The sequence below is a fragment of the Amblyraja radiata genome, chromosome 4 (assembly GCF_010909765.2).
Source record: "Amblyraja radiata isolate CabotCenter1 chromosome 4, sAmbRad1.1.pri, whole genome shotgun sequence".
NCBI lineage: Eukaryota > Metazoa > Chordata > Chondrichthyes > Rajiformes > Rajidae > Amblyraja > Amblyraja radiata.
This window is the reverse complement of record NC_045959.1, coordinates 97,456,913-97,478,237: the sequence shown is the minus strand read 5'-3', so window position 1 is coordinate 97,478,237 and position 21,325 is coordinate 97,456,913. Positions and strand designations below refer to the sequence as shown.

Below are 21,325 nucleotides of genomic sequence, written 5' to 3'. Positions count from 1 at the left end.
CTGCCAATCGTTTTCTACCCCAGAGTAGCTGAAATGATGCAATGATTTTGTAAATATTTTTGGAGGTGTGCATTTTACTTTAGGAATTATTTGCATAATTTGTTGCATATTCTCTTTTCATAGAGAATTTAAAACTTTCTTGACTGCAAACTCCAGATTTTGAAATCATTATTAATACAGCATTATTTCAAGAATTTGTTATTTGCATATTTCTTTGAAGAGGTTAAGGTTTTAAGTGTGGGGTATATTGGGTTGATGTTTATTCCATGTATGGATCTTCAATTGGATTGAACAAAGTTTGCTCCAGATTTTTGAGGGAAGCCAACAGGCAATATTTTTCAATGGTTCACAAACTAAGTCTACAGCTGTAGTTTAATTTCTGTTTCTGATCATTGTTAATTGGCATTGTATTTAAAAGCAGGTTATTACAGAGATACTTGAACTCCTTAAAAAAAATAGAAAAGTCTCTGGTTATTTTAATGGGGAATTAATGCGGAAGGGGAAAAAAAAACAAGTTGTTAATTGGGAGGTTCAGAGCAAGTCAAAGAATTGAGCAGAGTAGAGAGACCAACTTATGACACATGACCTGGTATTACTTGTGGAATTGCATGTTCTGTTATGGATAGTTTTTTTTCTAACAAAGTTTGGCCTAATGTTTCTGGTTGGGAACCTAAGGTTTAAAGTTGAGCAGCTTATGCCATTTCTCAGAGCAGTTTTAAATATTTGTTGGAAGTGCAATTGCTTTGGAGTGCTTCATTTTAATTGATAAACTGGAGATTTATCTGCGAGAATTCAAGGCAGGTTAATATCTATATAGAAAATAAATTGAGTTTGCATAACCATCCTTTTTTAAGCTGCATTATCTTATCTTTCAACCGTTGATTTAAAATAGAACCGTAAACTAGTGACAATTTGCACAAAATCATAATACTATAATTGAAGAGATTTCCTCATTGTGCCATGATTATAAAATACTAGTCGGGTTATAGTTATACAGTGCCGAAACCAGCTCATTAGCCCACATATCCATCAATTTTGCCTACCTATGCCAATCCCATTTACCTGCATTAGTTCCATATCTATATCTTGCCATTAGAGTGCATGTATCTTACTCCATTTCCTCTGGCAGCAAGTTTCAGAAATAAGGTTAGAATTAATGAAAATTATAGCTAACATTGTCAACCTGAGCACTTCAGCAAGATACTACTCTTTAGTTCAGGATGGCAGAATCTAGTGCTGAGTTAATTTTTGTCCACACACAATTGGGAGAAAGGAAAGTCTAGCTGGCATCTTCGCTGTCTATAGATGATCTTTCATTTGCTTTGTGGAGTACCTTTCCTGTCTGGGACTCAGAAATTGTGGTGGCGAGAAAATGGATCCAGATTACAGAAAATGTGAAAAGTCTGCTCCAATCATTTGGAATTTCTTTTTCTTAAACTTAATTGGATTGGCACTTTGTGTGAAATTGAAAGTTTGCTTCATAGAGGGTTAATGCTGTTTGATCCAGCTAAGGTGTAATAAATACGTTGCAAGGACCATCTTTGAAATTTATTCTGAAATGTGGAGACTTTTGCATTCACTATAACAGATTTTGCTCCTCTGTTCAATGGAGGTCTTGAGTGGTACAATTCTCTGCTTGAAAGTTGAATGTTCAAGTCCCATTCCAGAGCTGAATGTTATTATGCCTGACACTATGATGCCTTAATCAATGAAGTGTTGTAATTTGATTTGTCTCTTTTGAAACAACTGTTTAAAATCTGATCTATGTAGGTTACTGTGAAAAGTTTGTAGAACAACAGGGAGTTATCCCTCATTTCATGGCTACCATGTCATCTTTCAACTAACGTGAACAAAATAACTGAACAGATTATTAAATCTAATTTGTTGTTTCCAAGTCATGCGTACCTATTTGACTGATGTATATCTCTGATACGGACTGTGACTGAAAAGTAATTCACTTTTGTAGTTGTTTGTATAATGGAGAATATCATGAGGTACCAAATTAACATAGATTCCTTCTTTATTAAATATATATATTTTGCATCCAAATTTTTGGAATGATCCATCTCTGCTTAAGGTTTCTATTCACTAAGACAAACCTCACAAATGCTGCAGAATTTATGTTTGAATTCCCAAGTTGCATCCAGGGGATTTGAGCATTTGCTCTGACAATTTCCCTTAAACACAAGGTCAGAACCGTTTTGTTTAGGAAGGAACTGCAGATGTTGGTTTAAACCGAAGATAGACACATAAAGTTGGAGTAACTCAGCGGGTCAGACAGCATCTCTGGAATAGGTTACAGCTTGGGTCGATATAGAACCGTTCTCCTTATTCTACCAATCATTTGGATACAAACATTGCAATATTGTGACAATGACTTGATGGGAATGTCGATTCACTTGCAAATGGGGTCCCATGTTTAACTTGGGTGATGAAACTGAAAAGCAGCATGCTGATCTTGGGGCAGCCTGCCTTATTATTGGGAACCTGGAGAATGGTTATGTATTTTGAACACCAATAAGTTTCACTTTTGATGGATAACGATTGTCTAGTTAGCTATTAGTACAATTTAGCTAAACCTGCGCTTCTGCCAATCATTTCTCCTGAATATTGGACTAATATTTTTTCTTGTATATTTATATTTTTGTTCACACAGTTCTGTACATTCTGGTTTATGCAGTTTGCTTTCAACTTTCTGCAGAAATTGAGGAAAATAAATGTCAAGCAACTGAAATAATAACAACTATGAATTGAATATTTACTACTTCAACCCTGTGCTGTGATGTATGATGCAAAAACAATTTTTTCCAGATACGAAATCATAACTTTTCATTGCGTCAATTGTTTGTTTGAAGGAAGTTCCTGTTATTGAAATTAAGATAATGCAGCCAAACCATTGAGCATCATCTATTCTTGGTTTGCAGCGTTTTATTTGTGTTGTTGCATGAATAGTTTGTAGTTGGCCTGGTCCACTTTGTTTTTGTATGTCATGACAATTATCTGCCAAAATACAGGATGTATGTATTCTTGGCAATTTATCATTTGTCCTTTGGACGTATGTGGAAATGTCAATTCTTTCCTGCTATGCACAATATCTCAATCAATTCATTTGAACCCAGTTTTCATCAAGAATTTCAAGTTCTAATCTCTTTTTTTCCCTCTTGATGCGACAGTGCTCTCCTTGGCCAGATAATGCATATGTGAACAGCAGCCCTTCAACCACTCCAGCATTTGCACCAGGACAAGTTGCGGCTTGCAGTGTTCCTCCTGACAGGTATAATGATGCTGATTAAGTTTAATATTGCTGCATTATGACTGAATATAAATATTAATCCTGCTATGCTTAACATGTCAAATATTGGGCAGTACAGACTTCTAGCTTTAAGATCTTTTCCTTTTTTACTAAAATGCAAGAAGTTGGAACTGCACCTCATGAATGCTGTTGTTTTACAGTAACTCCTCTTCACCAAATCATCAAGGAGAAGGGACACCACAGTGTGTAGTGGAGGTATGTGTCTCCCCATAGCAGTAAAGGTAGACGATTACTTCTGTTGGGCAATGAACAGTTTACCTTTATCAAAACGTAAACCATAATTTTTGTTTTCAATGCTATATCTTGTCCGATTTTTTAAAAACATTAATTCACAACATGGAATAGATTTTCCTGTTGAATGTGAGGTAAGATCTGCGGACTCCACATAAACTGGATTAATTACAATTGGAAAGCTTTTACAAAGCTTCCTGCAATGAAAAGCTTGAGAATATAAATTGTTGAACTAGGAATATAGTGATATATAGAAAATATTCAGCTCTTTATACATTATATCTCCAATAGTTATTAAACGTTTAAATTTATTCTGAGTTTATATATTAAAAATCTTGATCTGGAAATTCTTATTATTTGAAATCTTTGGTTAAAATATTGAGGTACTGTACTTATATTCTCAATTATACTCTTTTTTTATGAGTAGATCCACAGTAGTTTTTAAAAAAAATGTAAATTGCTTTTAACATTGGGACATTCCTTTTAACCAAAAGTATTTCTGGCAGGATCCAAACATACTTCATTTTGTTAAAGTAGATGAATGATATGTTTTGGCAAATTTTGGATTCAAGAATATCTACAGTCAGCAACATGACTCTTGTACATGGATCAAAATTATGTTTTGATCACAGATCACCCAGAGAGTTGTGAATCTGCGGAATTCTCTGCCACATAAAGCGGTGGTGGCCAATTCACTGAATGTTTTCAAGAGAGAGTTAGATTTAGCTATTAAGGCTAAGGGAATACAGGGATATATGGAAAAATCCGGAACGGGGTACTGATTTTGGATGATCAGCCATGATCATATTGAATGGCGGCTCGACGGGCTGAATGGCCTAGTCCTGCATCTTTTTTCTCTGTTTCTATGTCAGAGAATAAGTGTTCCCATGATGGCATTACATAGTAAATCCGTTTACAATGTATAATTCTGTTTTTGTAAAATGAATTTGTTTGCTTGAATTAAACGGGAGTTCCAATTCATATTTGGAGTTATGGAGAAAAATATTTTTTTCCAGGCTTCATACATTTAGACAAAATTTACCAAATTGGGGCTTTTCCATGAAAAGCTTTGGTGGTGGAAAATATTGTTTGGAATTTAGTGTTTTGAAATAATTAAATAATATTACATTGTTTGATTGGTGGCCGATTATGAAAAGGGGTGATGCAACGAGACCTGGGTGTCATGGTACACCAGTCATTGAAAGTAGGCATGCAGGTGCAGCGGTTGTGAGGAAAGCGAATGGTATGTTAGCATTCATAGCAAAAGGATTTGAGTATAAGAGCAGGGAGGTTCTACTGCAGTTGTAGAGGGTCTTAGTGAGACCACACTTGGAGTATTGCGTCCAGTTTTGGTCTCCTAATCTGAGGAAATACATTCTTGCCATAGAGGGAGTATAGAGAAGGTTCACCAGACTGATTCCTGGGATGTCAGGACTTTCATATGAAGAAAGACTGGATAGACTCAGCTTGTACTCGCTAGAATTTAGAAGATTGAGGGGGGATCTTATAGAAACGTACAAAACTCTTAAGGGGTTGGACAGGCTAGATGCAGGAAGATTGTTCCCGATGTTGGGGAAGTCCAGAACAAGGGGTCACAGTTTAAGGATAAGGGGGAAGTCTTTTAGGACCGAGATGAGAAAATCATTTTTCACACAGAATGGTGAATCTGTTTAATTCTCTGCCACAGAGGTTAGTTGAGGCCAGTTCATTGGCTATATTTAAGAGGGAGTTAGATGTGGCCCTTGTGGCTAAAGGGATCAGGGGGTATGGAGAGAAGGCAGGTGCAGGATACTGAGTTGGATGATCAGCCATGATCATATTGAATGGTGGTGCAGGCTCGAAGGGCTGAATGGCCTACTCCTGCACCTATTTTCTATGTTTCTATGTTGATGTGGTGTTTTACAAGCAGAACTATGTGCAAACATTTTTTTTAATTGTCAGCATCTATCCAGAGAAAATACGATAACATTTCAGATCGATGACCTTGCATCCCTTCGAGCATCCGTTTTTCTCCTTTATCCATCGTCAAAGATTTTAAAATACGTTGGGAACAAGGTGCTTGAACCTTTTTCTACTGATGCTACCTGATTTGAGTATTTCAATAATTTTCCATTTTTATTTCAGATTTCCAGCACATGCATTTCTCATTAAAAATTAAAAACTGTATTTTTAGCTGGATACAAGGATCTGCAGATGTAGTTTAGCCTTCAGTTAACTATGTTAAAAATGCAAAACTATTCCTTTCTATTGCGGCAGAAGGTTAAATTTTACTGAGGACAATGAAAATGCTTCAAAACATAGCTGCTTGAGATACTGAAAATATGAAGTTTTTAAATGCTGAAGCTGGTTGAAATACTGATAAGATCCGGGAACATTTATGGAGAAATTATCCATTAGTATTACAGAAAAATGTCCTTCAATTAGAATAATGAATCCAAGAGCAATGGAATCCTTAAAGAAAACTCTTGGTGTAATTTGAAGCCAAATTTAACAAGTAGATTTTATGAAGTTGTACCTGTATTACTCCACCAACTTCATCCACTCTTTTTCTCCTTCCGATGTAACTTTCCATCTTTTTGCAACTGTGCTTGCCGCCTTAGCTGAAATTTTAAGTTTACTTGGCAAGAACAGCTGCTGAGTTGAATTTTCAGACACTTTTTGGTGGAATTACATGTTTTTCACAGCCCTAGGTTCACAATTGCCATTTCAATGTATCCATTTTACTTGACCTGTATACTTGATATTTTGAATCCAAAACGTCTAGCAGGGATTCACATTCGTGTGACACGATCTCCCATGTACAAAACTATGCTGACTATCTTTAATCAGCCCTTGTCCATCTAATCTTATCCCTCAGAATAGTCTCTAGTAACTTTCCGACTATAGATGTTAGACTCCCTGGCCCGTAGTTCCCGGACTTTTCCCTGCAGCCCTTCTTAAATAGAGGCACAACTTTTGCCACCCGCCGGTCTTCCAGCATCTCACCTGTATTTTATGATGGCTCGTATATCTCGGCCAAGGCACCTGCAGTTTCCTCTAGCTTTCCACACTGTCCTCAAATATATCCAATCAGGCCCAGGAGATTTGTCTACCTTTATACACGTTCAGTACCTTCGGCACCTCCTCGACTGTAATACTGACTGCCCTCAAGACACTTCCATTGACTGCCCTCTCTCTTCCCACCCCTCTCCCTCCAGCAACTCTGTCCGGCAACAACAATACAGGAGGCTCAACAGTGGCTGCACAAGAATAGATTCGCGACGTACGCAAGATTATTTTCAAACTTCTCAGGTATTGATTGCTGCTCTTTACATTTAAAAACATGTAGTTAGCAAGTATACTTACGCTGTAATAAATGTGAAATGTGTTGTGGCACTTCTGGAACCTTACAAGGATACAGAATTGAGTTCCCATTCTTAAATCTTCAGAAATGCAGATCTGTTTTCCCACAATGAGAGTTGCAGGTAGCAACCTGCGACCTGCAGGTTGTAGGGGAGTAGGGATTGAATACTGATGTCGCATTGCAATGATCAGTTCACTTCTATCTTGCTTGGAACTGTGATCTGAGGAAAAAGATGGGATTTTAAAAATGACACCAGAGTTCCAGTAAATGACAGAATATGTCCACGTTGAGATTTTTGTTGCTGAATGTATTGCAAATGAATATCTGTTAGTGCAAATTGTGTTGTATGACTGAATACCAAAAAAGACAAGGAATCCACAGTAAGTTGTCATGTCCAAGTCTAAACATTGAAATAATTTTTAAGCTGTTAAAATTCTATTTTCCTTTGTTTAAGTTAAGCTCGACTCTACACCTGTGAATGCTTCATAATTAGTGTCATTAATTACTCTTTTCCCAGGTTCAGATTTATTAAAATTGACTCGAGATGATCTTGTCCAGATCTGTGGCTCGGCTGATGGGATTAGATTGTTTAATGAACTTAAAGCTAGGTAACTATTCAGAAAACTTCTTTTAAATCAGTTTGTCTCTTGAGCTTGATTTTTAACACCAATGCAAATGGAGGTGCCCACATGTCATTTAAAGGTAATGGCAATTGAAATCAGTGCAACCAGTCTGTATTTTGAATATTACATTAACAGATTTTCTATCTGCCTGTGCATGTGATCCTGCAACTAATACATGCAACTGAAATGACTGCAGCCATGTTTAGCCTCACCTTTTCAGATATGCCTGACAGATTTATATTAAATAATCTCATATCTGTCTTGGTACTATTCTTAAAATATTGAAGTAGTTAACTCTCCAAACAATTCAATAGTCTGATTCTTAAAAGAATGATACTGAGAGTATTATTTTACAAATAAGTAGAACATTAGAGTTCCCAACTGTGTTGATATGAGCCTTGCCAGACTATTGTCCCTTTCATTGCTGAATACTTGTGCTGAGTCTACCAAGACCTGCTGGATCTCCCAATTGCTAACCATTTTAACTCCGATTCCCACACTGATCGTTTTGTTCTGGCCGTCTCCATTGCTAGAGAGTGAGGCCACATGCAAACTGGAGGAACAACCTAATAGTTACAATAGCTGGGTAGCTTGCAACCTAATAGTATGAACATTGAATTCTCTAACTTTAGGTTACTAACCTACAATTTGTTTTTCCCATCCTTCCCCCCCCCCCCCCCCCCCCATACCTATTCCCTGGGCCGCACATGGACTCGTACCCACTTCTCCCCTTCCCCTTTGTGACTCCCCATTTTATCCAAATGGCCACTTGTCAATCTTTCCTCCATCTGAGTGCTCAATCACAATCCTCCGTGTTGGTGATCATTATTAAAAACTAGAGGACGAGTGAGGACCCATGTCTCTTATCCCCATGATCATCATTTAATTGCCACTGGAATCAATCTTTCTTTATCCCTCACTTATCTAGCTTACTAATTTTATTTCCCAATTGTCTGACTGCTCTTGGCTTATTTCTCTCAATGTTGCAAATGGTTCTCTGAATGTTGCAGGCCCACATATTTATAATTTTCCTGTCCCAAACTCAACTGAGCTTCTTGCACCCTTCTCACCACTTTCAAAAGCAGACTTTTATCTAAACTCCAGTTTTCTATTTCCTCGTTCCACATTTTCAGACCCCAGACTCCCTCTTTCCAATCCAATTTCCTCCCAAGACTAGGGCGATTGCAATGCAACCAGCACAACCAACGCATCTTGCCGTACACTGATTCATTCTCCCTTGCCAGTTCCATTTCTTATTATTGCTAAATTGTTTAGGATGTCACCGAGCGGAAGAAATGCTATTGTGGCGTAAAGTTTAGCTGGGCCATTTGCAGTTATGCATGGGACATTAGTTTAATTTTGTTTATTAAATGTCTATAAAGCTACATGATAGTGGAAGTGACTAATTTTCAGTTAAGAGTATATCTTGCCCTGTGGCAAGTCAGCACCAATACATTAGAATAATTTGCACACAAGCTGCAATTTCAGAGTAAAATTTTAAGTACTATCAGTGAAACTTGATGTAAAGATTAGTGAAGTTTTAATTGTGCAGAGTGCATTTGAATAATCTCTACACGTTTCTTCTACAACCTGTTCTTTCCATCCTACCATTTGCCAGTCAGAAAATCTTCAACATTGAACGCCTTCGATCGTGGCTACCCAGCAATTATACCCATTTATTTTATATTCTTTCCATTGAATACATCCATTAAAAATGCAAATTAGAAAATCAAAATACGCAGATACTGGAAATCTGAAATGAAATGTTGAGCAAATCGGGCAACATTTGTAGAAAGAGGAACAACGACAGTTTCAGATTGAAGACTCTTCATCAGAATTGTTTTGATGAAAGGTCTTTGACCCAAATGTTGACTTTTTCCCTCTTCACAAATGCTGAGTATTTTCAGCACATGGTGTATAACCTATTTGAACTGATCTAGGCTTTTTCCGGTACCATTACTTTGCATTTGTGCACAGTTAATATTTCTGTACTATATAGATGTAGTATAAAGCAGTTTGGAATATGCTTTAGAGAAATTCCGGTTGAGTTATCGTTCGCACTAAAATAGGGTGTTAGTGGTTGGCAAGAATTATAGTGGTATCTTGATCAAGTGGGCCAAGGAATGGCTTATTGAGTCTAATTCAAATAAATGTAAGGTGCTGCATTTTGGGAAATAGAAACAGGGAAAGATCTTCACAGTAAATGGCAGGGATCCAGAAATACAAGTACATAGTTCCCTGAAAGTGGTGTCGCTGGTAGATAGGGTGGTGAGGAGGCTTTTGACATGCTGACCCTCATCAGTCAGGGAATTGAGTGAAAACATTGGAACATTGTGGTACAGTTGTACAAGACAGCGAGGCTGCACTGGGAGTCTGTTTTGATCGCCCTGCTAAAGGAAAGACGCCTTTAAGGTAGAAATGTTGCAGAGAAAACCTCCTAGGATATTGTCAGAACTCGCTGGTCTGATCTATGGGAAATGATTGCGTTTATAAGGACTTTCATTGTCCTTTAATACAAGGACTGACACAAAGATAGGTGGAGGGGCCGATAGTGTAGAGGAAGCAGGGACTCTGCAGAAAGATTTGAACTGGTTGGGACAGTAGGCAAAGTGGCAGATGGAATACAGTGTAGTAAAGTGTGTATTCATGCACTTTGGTAGTAGGAATAAAGGCGTACACTAGTTTCTAAATGGAAAGAGAATAAAGATATTCAAAGATGTTCAAAGATATCCTCTCTTGCTCGTTCAATAACCTGGGACAAATCCCCTCGGGTCCCGAGGATATACAGTGCGTTCAGAAAGTATTCAGACCCATTCACTTTTTCCACATTTTGGTACGTTACAGCCTTATTTTAAAATGGATTATTCATTATAAGCGAAAACAGGTGTTAAGAATTTTTTGCAAAGTAATTAAGAAGAAATAACTGAAATATCACATTTACATAAGTATTCAGGCCCTTTGCAATGACACTCAAAATTGAGCTTAGGTTCATCCTGTTTCCATTGATTATCCTTTAGATGTTTCTACAACTTGATTGGAGTCCACCAGTGGTAAATTAAATTGATTGGACATGATTTGGAAAGGCACACGCCTGTCTATACAAGGTCCCACAGTTGACAGTGCATGTCAGAGCAAAAACAAAGCCATGAAGATGAAGGAATTGTCCGTAGATCAAAAAATCCGAGACAGGATTGTGTCGAGACACAGATCTGGGGAAGGGTATAAACAATTTCTGCAGCATTAAAGGTCCCGAAGAGCACAGTGGCCTCCGTCATTCTTAAATGGAAAAACTTTGGAACCACCAGGACTCTTCATAGAGCTGGCCGCCCGGCCAAACTGAGCAATCGGGGGAGAAGGACCTTGGTCAGGGAGGTGATCAAGAACCCGATGGTCACTCTGACAGAGCTCCAGAGTTCCTCTGTGGGGATGGGAGAACCTTCCAGAAGGACACTATATCTGCAGCACTCCACCAATCGGGCCGTTATGGTAGAGTGGCCAGACGGAAGCCACTCCACAGTAAAAGGCACATGACAGCCCGCTTGGAGTTTGCCAAAGGGTTGCATTCTCTGTTGCTCTGGTCTGATGAAACCAAGATTGAACTCTGGCCTGAATGCCAAGCATCACGTCTGGAGGAAACCAGGCACCGCTCATCACCTGGCCAATACCATACCTACAGTGAAGCATGGTGATGGCAGCATTGTGCTGTGGGGATGTTTTTCAGTGGCAGGAACTGGGAGACTAGTCAGGATTGAGGGAAAGATGAACGGAGCAAATCAGTGAGATCGTTGATGAAAACCTGCTCCAGAGCGTTCTGGACCTCAGACTGGGGCGGAGGTTCACCTTCCAACAGGGCAATGATAACGCAGGAGTGGCTTTGTGACAAGTCTGTGAATGTCCTTGAGTGGCCCAGCCAGAGCCCGGACTTGAACCCGATCAAACATCTCTGGAGGGACCTGAAAATAGCTGTGCATCAACGCTCCCCGTCCAACCTGACAGAGCTTGAGAGGACCTGCAGAGAAGAATGGGAGAAATTACCCAAATACAGGTGTGCCAAGCTTGTAGCGTCATACCCAAGAAGACTTGAGGCTGTAATCACTGCCAAAGGTGCCTCAACAAAGTACTGAGTAAACGGTCTGAATACTTTTGTAAATGTGATATTTCAGTTATTTATTTTTAATAACTTTGCAAAAATTGCTAAACACCTGTTTTCGCTTTTTTATTCTGGGGTATTGTGTATAGATTGATGATTAAAAAAAAAGAATTTAATCCATTTTAGAATAAGGCTGTAACGTAACAAAGTGTGGTAAAAGTGAAGGGGTCTGAATACTTTCTGAATGCACTGTATGTACATTTATGCTGTTCAACAGCCCCAGCACCACCACCTTAATCACAAACTGTCCTTGCATATTGGTATTCTTCATCATGATCTCGCTGTCCTACAAGTCCTGCTCGTTGGTGAAAAACAGATGCCAAGTACTCTTGTAGTAACTTGCCTACATCTTCAGACTCCATGCACAAATGCCTTCCTTTACCTTTGAAATTCCTATAATCTCCCTGTTTATCATCTTGTTTTTAATAGTGGTTGTAAAGATATAAAAAGCTTTGGGGTTTATTTCGGCTCAGAATCTGACTCACGACAGCCATTTTGTGGCTCCTTTTGGCCCTTCTAATTGCCTGCTCGAGTTTGTTCCTCTTTTATATTCCTCAAAGGCCCTGTCTGTTTCCAACTTCTTATGTCATGTATGTGCTTCCTTTTTCTTTTTGACCAAATTTACAATCTCTGTGGTCATCCATGGTTCCTTTTCTTTGCCATACTTATCCCTCCACCAGTCCTGAATATCAGTTAACTGGCCTTTAAACAATTCCCTCGTCAGATGTGGATTTGCCCAGAAACAATTGTTACCAGTGCATCCTCCCAAGCTCCTACCTAATAGCATTGCAGTTTACCTTACTCCATTTAATCACCTTCCCACAATGTCCTGCCTTCTCCCTATTCAAAGCAATCTTTAAAGTTAAGAATTGTGAACACAACTGATAGCTGCGGCTAAAGACTTGTTGTGCAATGTGGTCACAATGTGGTTTAAAAAAAATGAGATGGAGTTTAACTTCCTTCAAGCTAGCTTACTATACTTTGTTATAAACACCAACTTTGTGAAGTTCAGCTCTCATCCCTGTGAATAATTGATCTTTGTAGTTTACCTACGGGATATACAGGATTGTTAATAGAAATAATGTAGAATCTCTATGACCTGTCAATGGATACATGATGAGATAAATGGCTCTTTTTTTTTAAAGAATGCGGCAATAATTGAAAATACCACGTAAAGCCATAATTTTGCCAATGGTTAAGTTGATCATTTATCATCTTTAAGTGAACCAATGGACCAAATGTTCACCCGAGTCTTGTGTCTTTGTATTTTCTGATGTAGATCTGTGAGACCGAGATTAACCATCTATGTCTGCCAAGAATCGCAGCGTGTACAAAATATTTTGCAGCTGGTTGGATCACGAGATAGTGAAAATGGAAAGGGTGACAGTCGTGCAATATATGGTAAATGTAATTTAGATTATTATTGTTACATGAGATACTGTGAAGATTCTTTGTTGCGTGCTGTCCAGTCAACACAAAGACTGTATGTGATTACAGTGTACATAATTACTGTCCACAGTGAACATGATAAATAAACAGTATATTATTTAGTGCAAAATAAAGTCCAATTAAAGAAAGTTCAAAAGTCTCCAATGAGGTAAATGAGAGGTCAGTACTGCACTCCAGCTGGTGAGAGGACGGTTCAGTTGCCTGATAACAGCTGGAAGAAACTGTCCCTGAATCGAGAGGTATGCGTCTTCAAACTTCTGTACCTCTTGCTGGAGGGGAGACAAGGGAATGACTGGGGTGAGAACAAGTCTTTGATTGTGCTGGTGGCCATGCCAGAGCAGCGTTAAGTGTAGATGAGGTTCGTAGAAGGGTTTGCGTGATGGTTTGGGCTAAGTCTACAACTCTGCAATATCTTGTGGGCTTGGATGGAGCTGTTCCCAAACCATACTGTGATACTTCCTGATAAAATGCTTTTTACGGATGCATCCATAGCAGTTGGTGAGAGTTGTTGGGTCATGCTGAACTTTGTATGCCTTCCAAGGAAGAGGAGGTGTTGGTGTGCTTTCTTGGCCATCGCCTCTGTGGCTGATCCAGGACAAATTGCTGGTGATATTTGTTCCTAGGAACTTGCAGCTTTCAACCATCTCTACTTCGGTGCCATCAATGTATACCATGGTCTATGTACTACTTCGCTTCCAGAAGTCAATCACAATGTCCTTTTGTCTCGATGACATTGAGACAGAGGTTGGTGTTCTGGCACCAGATTACGAGGTTCTCAATCTCCACCCTGTGCTCCATCGCGTCATTATTTGATATCCAGCCCACTAAGGTGGTGTTGTCTGTGAACGTGCAAGTTGAGCTGCATTGGTATTTGGCTGCATGGTCATGAGTGCATAAGCATAGTAGGGGGCTGAGAATGCGTCCTTGCGGGGCACCTGTGAGGATTATCATAGAGAATGTTTTATTACCTATCTTCACTGATTGTGGTCTTGGTCATGAAATTGAGGATTCTGTTGCCGAGGGGATGCTGACTCAAAGTTTCACAAATCTGGAGATGAGCTTTGTTGTGTATTTGGATGCTTAGAACAGACTTAAAATAACACTCAGACACGAGATTTACTAACAAGCTTCTTTATTCCAGGACCCCACCTTGAGTCTCTCCCGCGCATGCGTACATTGCCCAAGACATCACATATGCTAATTATATCACATACCTAATACTCCTCCCCCTTTAACTTGGAGGCAGGTAACACCATTTCTATTACATACCTAACAAGGTTGGATGGAATAATGGTATTAAAAGCAGCTGTAGTCGATGAATAGGAGTCTGACATAGTTGTCCTTCTTGTCCAGTTGTTCCAGGGATGAGTGTATGGCTAGGGAGGTGACATCAGCCGTGGACCTGTTGTGGCGGTAGGCGAGCTGCAATGGATCAAGGTTGCGTAGTAGGTTGGAGTTAATGTGTGCCATAACCAACCTCACAAATCACTGCATGATGGTAGAAGTCAAGGCCACTGGGCTGTAGTTGTTAAGGCATGAGATCTTGCTTGTCTTTGGCAACGGGATGATAGTTGTCATCATGAAGCAGGTGGGTACCTCAGAACAGAGCAGGGAGAGATTAAAGATGTGTGTGAACACTGCTGCTAGCTGGTCCACACAGTTCCTCATGACCTGGCCAGCGACTACATCCAACCTGTTGCTCTTTGTGGATTTGCCCTCGGGAAGGACGATCTTACTTCTGCAACACTGACCCTGGGAGAAGACGCACATGGGTCCTAGAGTCATAGAGTGATACAGTGGAAACAGGCCCTTTGGCCCAGCTTGCCCACACTGGCCAACATGTCCCAGCTACGCTAGTCCCACCTGCCTGCACTTGGTTCGTGTACCTCCAAACCAGTCTAACTCTTTCTTAAATCTTGGGATAGTCCCAGCCTCAACTACCTCCTCTGGCAGCTAATTCCATACACCCACCACCCTTTGTGTGAAAAGGTTACCCCTCAGATTCCTATTAAATCTTTTCCCCTGGTCCTCGATTCACCTACTCTGGGCAAGAGATTCTGTGCAAGTACCAGATCTATTCCTCTCATGAATTTATACACCTCTATAAGATCACCCCTCATAGAGACCCAGTCTCCTCAACCTCTCCCTATAGCTCACAGCCTCTAGCCCTGGCAACATCCTCGTATATCTTCTTTGAATCCTTTCAAGCTTGACGATATCTTTCCTATAACATGGTGCCCAGGACTGAACACAATATTCTAAATGTGTCTCACCAACTTCTTGTACTACTGCAACATGACCTCCCAACTTCCATGTCATCACCCTGTTGGCCTTCTGCTCAAAGCAAGCATAGAATGCATTTTCGTCAGGGAGGGTTGCACTATCACCATTTCAGCCATTTATAGCTTTGTGGCCTTGCCACAGTTGGTAGGTGTCCGAGGGATTGTACTGGGACTGAAGTTCATAGAGAGCTTTCTTGTAGCACTCAAATGTTTGACTTCTTTGAGAACAAACAGGACTGTTTGTGATTGGGGAAGACTAGAAAAGTCTGAATATGCATGTGGTGGAGGTGTTGCTGCTGATTGATTGTGGCCGATAAAGTTAAGTGTGCAGAAGCTTGTTTGAATCCACATCTGATTAATCTCTGGCTAGAGATTTCTAAAATAATTAGCACCTCCCATTTGCCTTCAGGACAACATGTTCATGTAATGGGCCATTCCAACCCTGTATCTCATTTCCAACATTCAGTTCTCTTTCTCTCTGGCCTCGTATTTCATACTTCAGTCACCTTTTCCACAGTCTCCTGATGCACCTTTGGTCTATGCCATCTTCCTTTTAAGTCAACATCATCCAGTTTCATTTGGTCTCTGCCCATTTAAAGAGTTTTCCTTGTGTTCACTTGATCATCTTTCTCCCCTCTACCTACACAAACACTCTTTTTTTTTTCTAATATTGGTTTTAATGAAAAGTCATCAACCTGAAATGTTAGCTCTGATTCTCTCTCTCTCTGCACATTTACCACAAGCTTCTAAATGTTTTCAACGCTTTGCATTTGTATCGTGTAAATGCTATATTTTTGTCCAATGGGATTTGCTGGAATGCACTGCATTGCTTGTGCATTTGTATTTATGTGCTCATCCTAAATGCTACTTCAATGAATGAATGTTTGGTTCATTACCATATGAATACAATTTTTTAATATGAATCTCTTTTTTTAGTAACTGCTTTGATTTCTTCAAATTTAGTCAGATATGATACAGCAAGGAAACTGGCTTTACAGCCCAACTTGCCGATGCCGGACAATAGTTCTTAGAGTGATACAGTGTGGAAACAGGCCCTTTGGCCAACTTGCCCACACCGGCCAACATGTCCCAGCTACACTAGTCCAACCTGCCTGTGTTTAGTCTATGTCCCTCCATACCTGTCCCATCCATGTACCTGTCCAACTATTTCTTAAATATTGGGATAGTCCTTGCCTCAACTACCTCCTCTGGCAACTTGTTCTATACACCCACCAGCCTCTGTGTGAAAAATGTACTCCTCAGATTCTACGTTATTACCTATTCCTATTCCTATTCACCAGTTCTTGGTGAAACTCTTATTTGAAAGGGCAAGTAAGTTCCCTGTTGGCAGATTGAATGTACTTGCTGGGATGGTAACTGACACCATAGTAGTACCTAAGGCGAAGGATGGAGGAGTTATGCAGCTCATCACATTCGGAGAAGTTGAGCATTAGTATAGGGTTTTGTGGAACGTGACTGAACTGGTAAGCGTTGGAATTCAAATTCCATCGTGTCATTTCGTTACTGTGATGAAAATCTAGAACAAAAATATAATGTAACCTGCTGGATTCTCAGAACACTCATTCATGCTCAACACTGGTCTTCATGCTGCTCTCAACCCCTTGTAGTCTTGTTGACTGAGTTCTTCAATGACCTAGTAAACCATTCTTTACTTATCAACCTGTTGCAAAAGGCACTGCCAGTTCTAAAATTGGTTTGTAATTTGAAAATCCAAAGGTTGCTGTTGAGTGATTTCCTGTGAGCAAAAAGCTCTTCTCTAAACACTTGCAGTGGAGAAATCGCCCAAAGATTCAGTGTCGGGACATTGTTAGTGAAGTTAAGGGATTAAGACAACTTCTGTATAAATTCATATCTGTATGAATTTTAGAGTATTTTTAGTGTTTGAACGTTACTTATATTTCTGGTAAGTTTTTGACAGTCTTGGCTAAACATAGAAACATGGACAATAGGTGCAGGTGGAGGCCATTCGGCCCTTCGAGCCAGCACCGCCATTCATTGTGATCATGGCTGGTCGACACCTATCAATAACCCGTGCCTGCCTTCTCCCCATATCCCTTGACTCCACTAGCCCCTAGAGAGCCATCGATCTAAAACAGTACATTGTTTTGAAATTTGTCATCTGCCATAATGGTATTTAGATTTATAGTTCCAGACTTTTGGACTACTTTTTGGTAACAGTCCCACCATGTGCCTGTACATCCTACGTATTAGTTCTAATGTGCATTGAGTTTTTTTTTATCTGGCAGGAATTGGAAGACCACACAAAGATTCAATCCATTTTGTAACCTTTTTAATGATGCTTTCTTTTCAGTATACCATGCCATCTACCTGGAGGAATTGACAACAGCCGAACTTTCCAAAAAGATTGCAACTATCTTTAGTATATCCCAAAATCAGATAAATCAAGTTTACAGACAGGGTCCGACAGGTATTCATGTTCTTGTCAATGATCAGGTAAGTGTCAAGTCTGAAGATCATTTACTGATACTAGTAACGGATTCCACTGTCATGATTCAATGTCGAGTTCGATTGGGGCTGTTTGTAATTATGTGTAACGTTCCATTCAGTTCTCAAGAATGTAAACATGACCATTGCTTCTTCAGTAGACATTCGCTTGCCTGAGCCAATGGATCACAGATTTAAACCATGAAGAAATATATATGCATGTTCCAGATCAAAATATTTCAGTGCCATTTTGTTGTGTTTCAGGATATACTTTGAGACAATTCACTAGTCTATACCTAAAATGAGAATTTTCACATGATGCATTCTAAGAGGGATTTACAGTGGCTGCTCAGATTAGATATCTTAATTTAGAGAATCGAAATCAACACTGCAACATTTCAGTGAGTTCAATTGTTGAGTAAATTTAGTGCTATAATCAGCAGATGTTTGGACAAAAGCCATCAAGGAAGGTAATAAGTAAGCAGGAAAGTGGAAAAGATACAACAGTTGCCTCGTTTTTATTTTATTGGTTTATTGTCACATGTACAGTGATCAAATAGTCTAGTCATATTACACTACACATGAGTACAACAGTGCAAAACAGGAAAAACACTGCAGAATATGGTATTACAGCTGCAGAAAATAAAGTGCATTGCCACAGTAAAATAGATTGTGAGATCGGAGATGCCTCCTTAGCGTTTAAGAGGTCGAGTTTTTGACAACAATTGTGTAGTGGAGCAAGTTTCAGGGGCAATGTGGCCCGACGTTGTTCTCTCGTGCGTCTGAATGATTGTACATTAACCTCAACTGTTTGTCACTATCACCCCATACTGCCCCCAAGTGAGATCAATATTTTAAGAGTAGGTGAGATTTCCTGATGTTCTGGATGCATCCTTCAAGTGACACCTACAACCATTATTTTCACTTGTTTAGTTGCTCCCCGTGGAACCTTGCTCAAATTGGCTGCCTGCTGCTACATGATTTCTTTTAAGTCCAGTGATTCCCCGGAACTCGTTTGTACTAATCACACTAGCAGCATTCGGTCCTTGGTCTTCTATGCCATGGCGATTTAGCTGCTTATCACTGTTGCACGCAGCTGCCCCCTTTGAACTCTCTGATAGTGCTTTCCAGATTGCAATCAGTCTTCAAATGAAAAATCTCTTCTTCGGATCACCCTTTCCTTTTCCAGTGCAATCACATCCTTTTCCTAGTGTGGAATTAGAACAACACACAATACTCCAGTTGTGGCTTAACCAAAGATTTTATTGAATGAATGAATGAGTTTATTGGCCAAGTGTGTACACATACAAGGAATTTGCCTTGGTGCTCCGCTCGCAAGTGACAACACGACATACGGTAACAATTAAGAATAAAACATAAAACGTTAAAAGCTGTACCTTGATCTCCATACTCTCATGCTGTAGCTAATGAAGGCAAGCATCATGTATGCTTTCTTCACCACTTTGTTTACCTGGAATCTACGGCCTTAGACAAGATATCTTACTTCCTTTATGTCCCATCGTGCCTTGACACTCCTATCTTTATTTGATTTCTGAAAAGGCATCACCTTGCACTTATTTGAATTAAATTCCATCTGCCATTGTTCCATCCACCTAATGCAACAGCTGATCAATATTATTCTGTAACCCAAGACTATCCTTGTCACTGTCGTATGATCTGCAAACTTAGTATCTCTTTGGCACACAACAAGTCAAGGCTTTCAAATCACAAAGGAGACTCTCCACCTCCTATGAGTGACCCAACTTTTGATCTTAATTTGCAACGTGCCTTCCATCTCATCTACTCTTATTACTTTTTTGGACCAGCCATTCAAATGGGAGCTTGTTTCCCTTAACTAATTCCTCCAGCTGACTGCAATATATACCTGATCAAAATATTTTGCGAAATGGATGTTCATTTTCTGAAATTTTTTTTTGCAGATGGTTCACAACCTCCAAGATGAAAGTTGTTTTGTAATCAGCACAATAAAAGGTAATTGTTTTCTTAAATGATTTTGTACATGCCAGCCTTGCATCAAACAGATTGATACCATAATTGTTTTATTTTATTTTGCAGATGAAAATACAGAAGGCTTCCATGTGATTTTGAAGTAATTTGCCCCGCTTAGGAGTTGAGCTGGACTACATTTTTGCATATAGAAGCTATCTTTATTATGACAAAGGACATTGTGCAAATCCATGTAAATGTTAGAATCTGACTTCACTGTACAAAATGTTTCATATTGAAAACACAGCCGGACTGTTCAGTTACCTTACTGTGAGTTTGAAACTTCTGAAAGTATCACTGCCACCACTCAGCACCCTCTCTGCACATCTCGGGGTGCAGCAAGTTTGAGGGTAGGCCTGGATTCCACAAATTATGGTTCAAAGTGGTCTTTATAAATGTCGAGGAGGAAAATGGCCAGTAGATACAGTTTTGCACAATAATTGTCTCATTTGAAGCATTAATGCTTCATCCTATTTGTCTAGTTTCTCGATTATTGATTTTAAATTTGTGTTGAAGTATGCTATGTTATTTTAAAATGTTTTGCCTTTCTTTGTGCTGTCATATATTTTACTGTCTTTAAAATGCTAGTTTGCCCAGCTAAAACTGTATTCCCAAGATCATATAGTGCAGTTGCTAATCTGCGGGAAAGAAAGACAGTATCAAAATTGCAATTTCAATTCAAAGTGGCAGCTTGCACTTTCTTAAACTTTATTCTATCCCAATTCCCTGAACTGTTTCCTTTAGGTTATGTGACTTTTGGGGGGGGAAAACAGTCAACAGCTTCATTGTGGAGGCTGACCTTATTTCTGCATTAAAACATTTAGTGCATTTTAATGTTTCATTTCATCGTCAGATCTTTTACCTGTAGATAAACAGCAGTTGTGGGAAAATAAGCAGCTACTTGTTTTAATAATAGCCCACAATTGCTTTTGGATCAGATGAAAGGCATTTTCTGTATTTAAAATACAATAAATTTGAAAGTCCATAATCAAAACCTATGCTTTTGAAAGCAGTAATTAATGTAATTGTCCTATAATTGATTTAAATCATAATTGTGCCTCGGTGACCAAATCTCACTGCACTGATATGTTAATAAAGTATTCTTTGCTTATTTTCTAAATGTTGAGGGATTATCATTATCACTTGGCATTCGAGCATTTTCAGGTCGAGCATTAATGACTACAAATCGCATTTGCTCAACACTACTGCCCACTTCAACTTGGCAGTTAGAATTTTTTTTACAACAAAGCAGTATAGTATCTTTAGGTGTGTAAAGTTCAGATCGCAATTTATTTATTGGTGTCCAGGTGCAAAGAAAACAGCCATAGGTATTGTTTCACTTAATTTATGATTACAATAAGCACCGGCAACTTTGTTTATCTTGATTTAGAGATCTTATTCTGAGATGCATAAATTGAACTTGCCTCTAATAAAGTTTAAATTTTTTTTTTGCAAAAAAAA

At 39.2% G+C, this 21,325-nt stretch overlaps 1 protein-coding gene across 2 annotated transcripts in view; it reads left to right on the top strand.

Annotated features, from left to right (window-relative positions):
• ubp1 (upstream binding protein 1) overlaps positions 1-21,325 on the top strand; it is a 56,951-nt gene extending 35,626 nt beyond the window's left edge. For both annotated transcript variants that reach the window (XM_033019989.1, XM_033019990.1), the window contains 8 exons: positions 3,174-3,274; positions 3,454-3,508; positions 6,742-6,835; positions 7,405-7,495; positions 12,940-13,061; positions 17,724-17,866; positions 19,798-19,849; positions 19,934-21,325. In XM_033019989.1, coding sequence (XP_032875880.1) covers positions 3,174-3,274; positions 3,454-3,508; positions 6,742-6,835; positions 7,405-7,495; positions 12,940-13,061; positions 17,724-17,866; positions 19,798-19,849; positions 19,934-19,971 — 696 coding nt within the window. In that variant the 3' untranslated portion in view covers positions 19,972-21,325. The remainder of the gene's footprint in view (positions 1-3,173; positions 3,275-3,453; positions 3,509-6,741; positions 6,836-7,404; positions 7,496-12,939; positions 13,062-17,723; positions 17,867-19,797; positions 19,850-19,933) is intronic.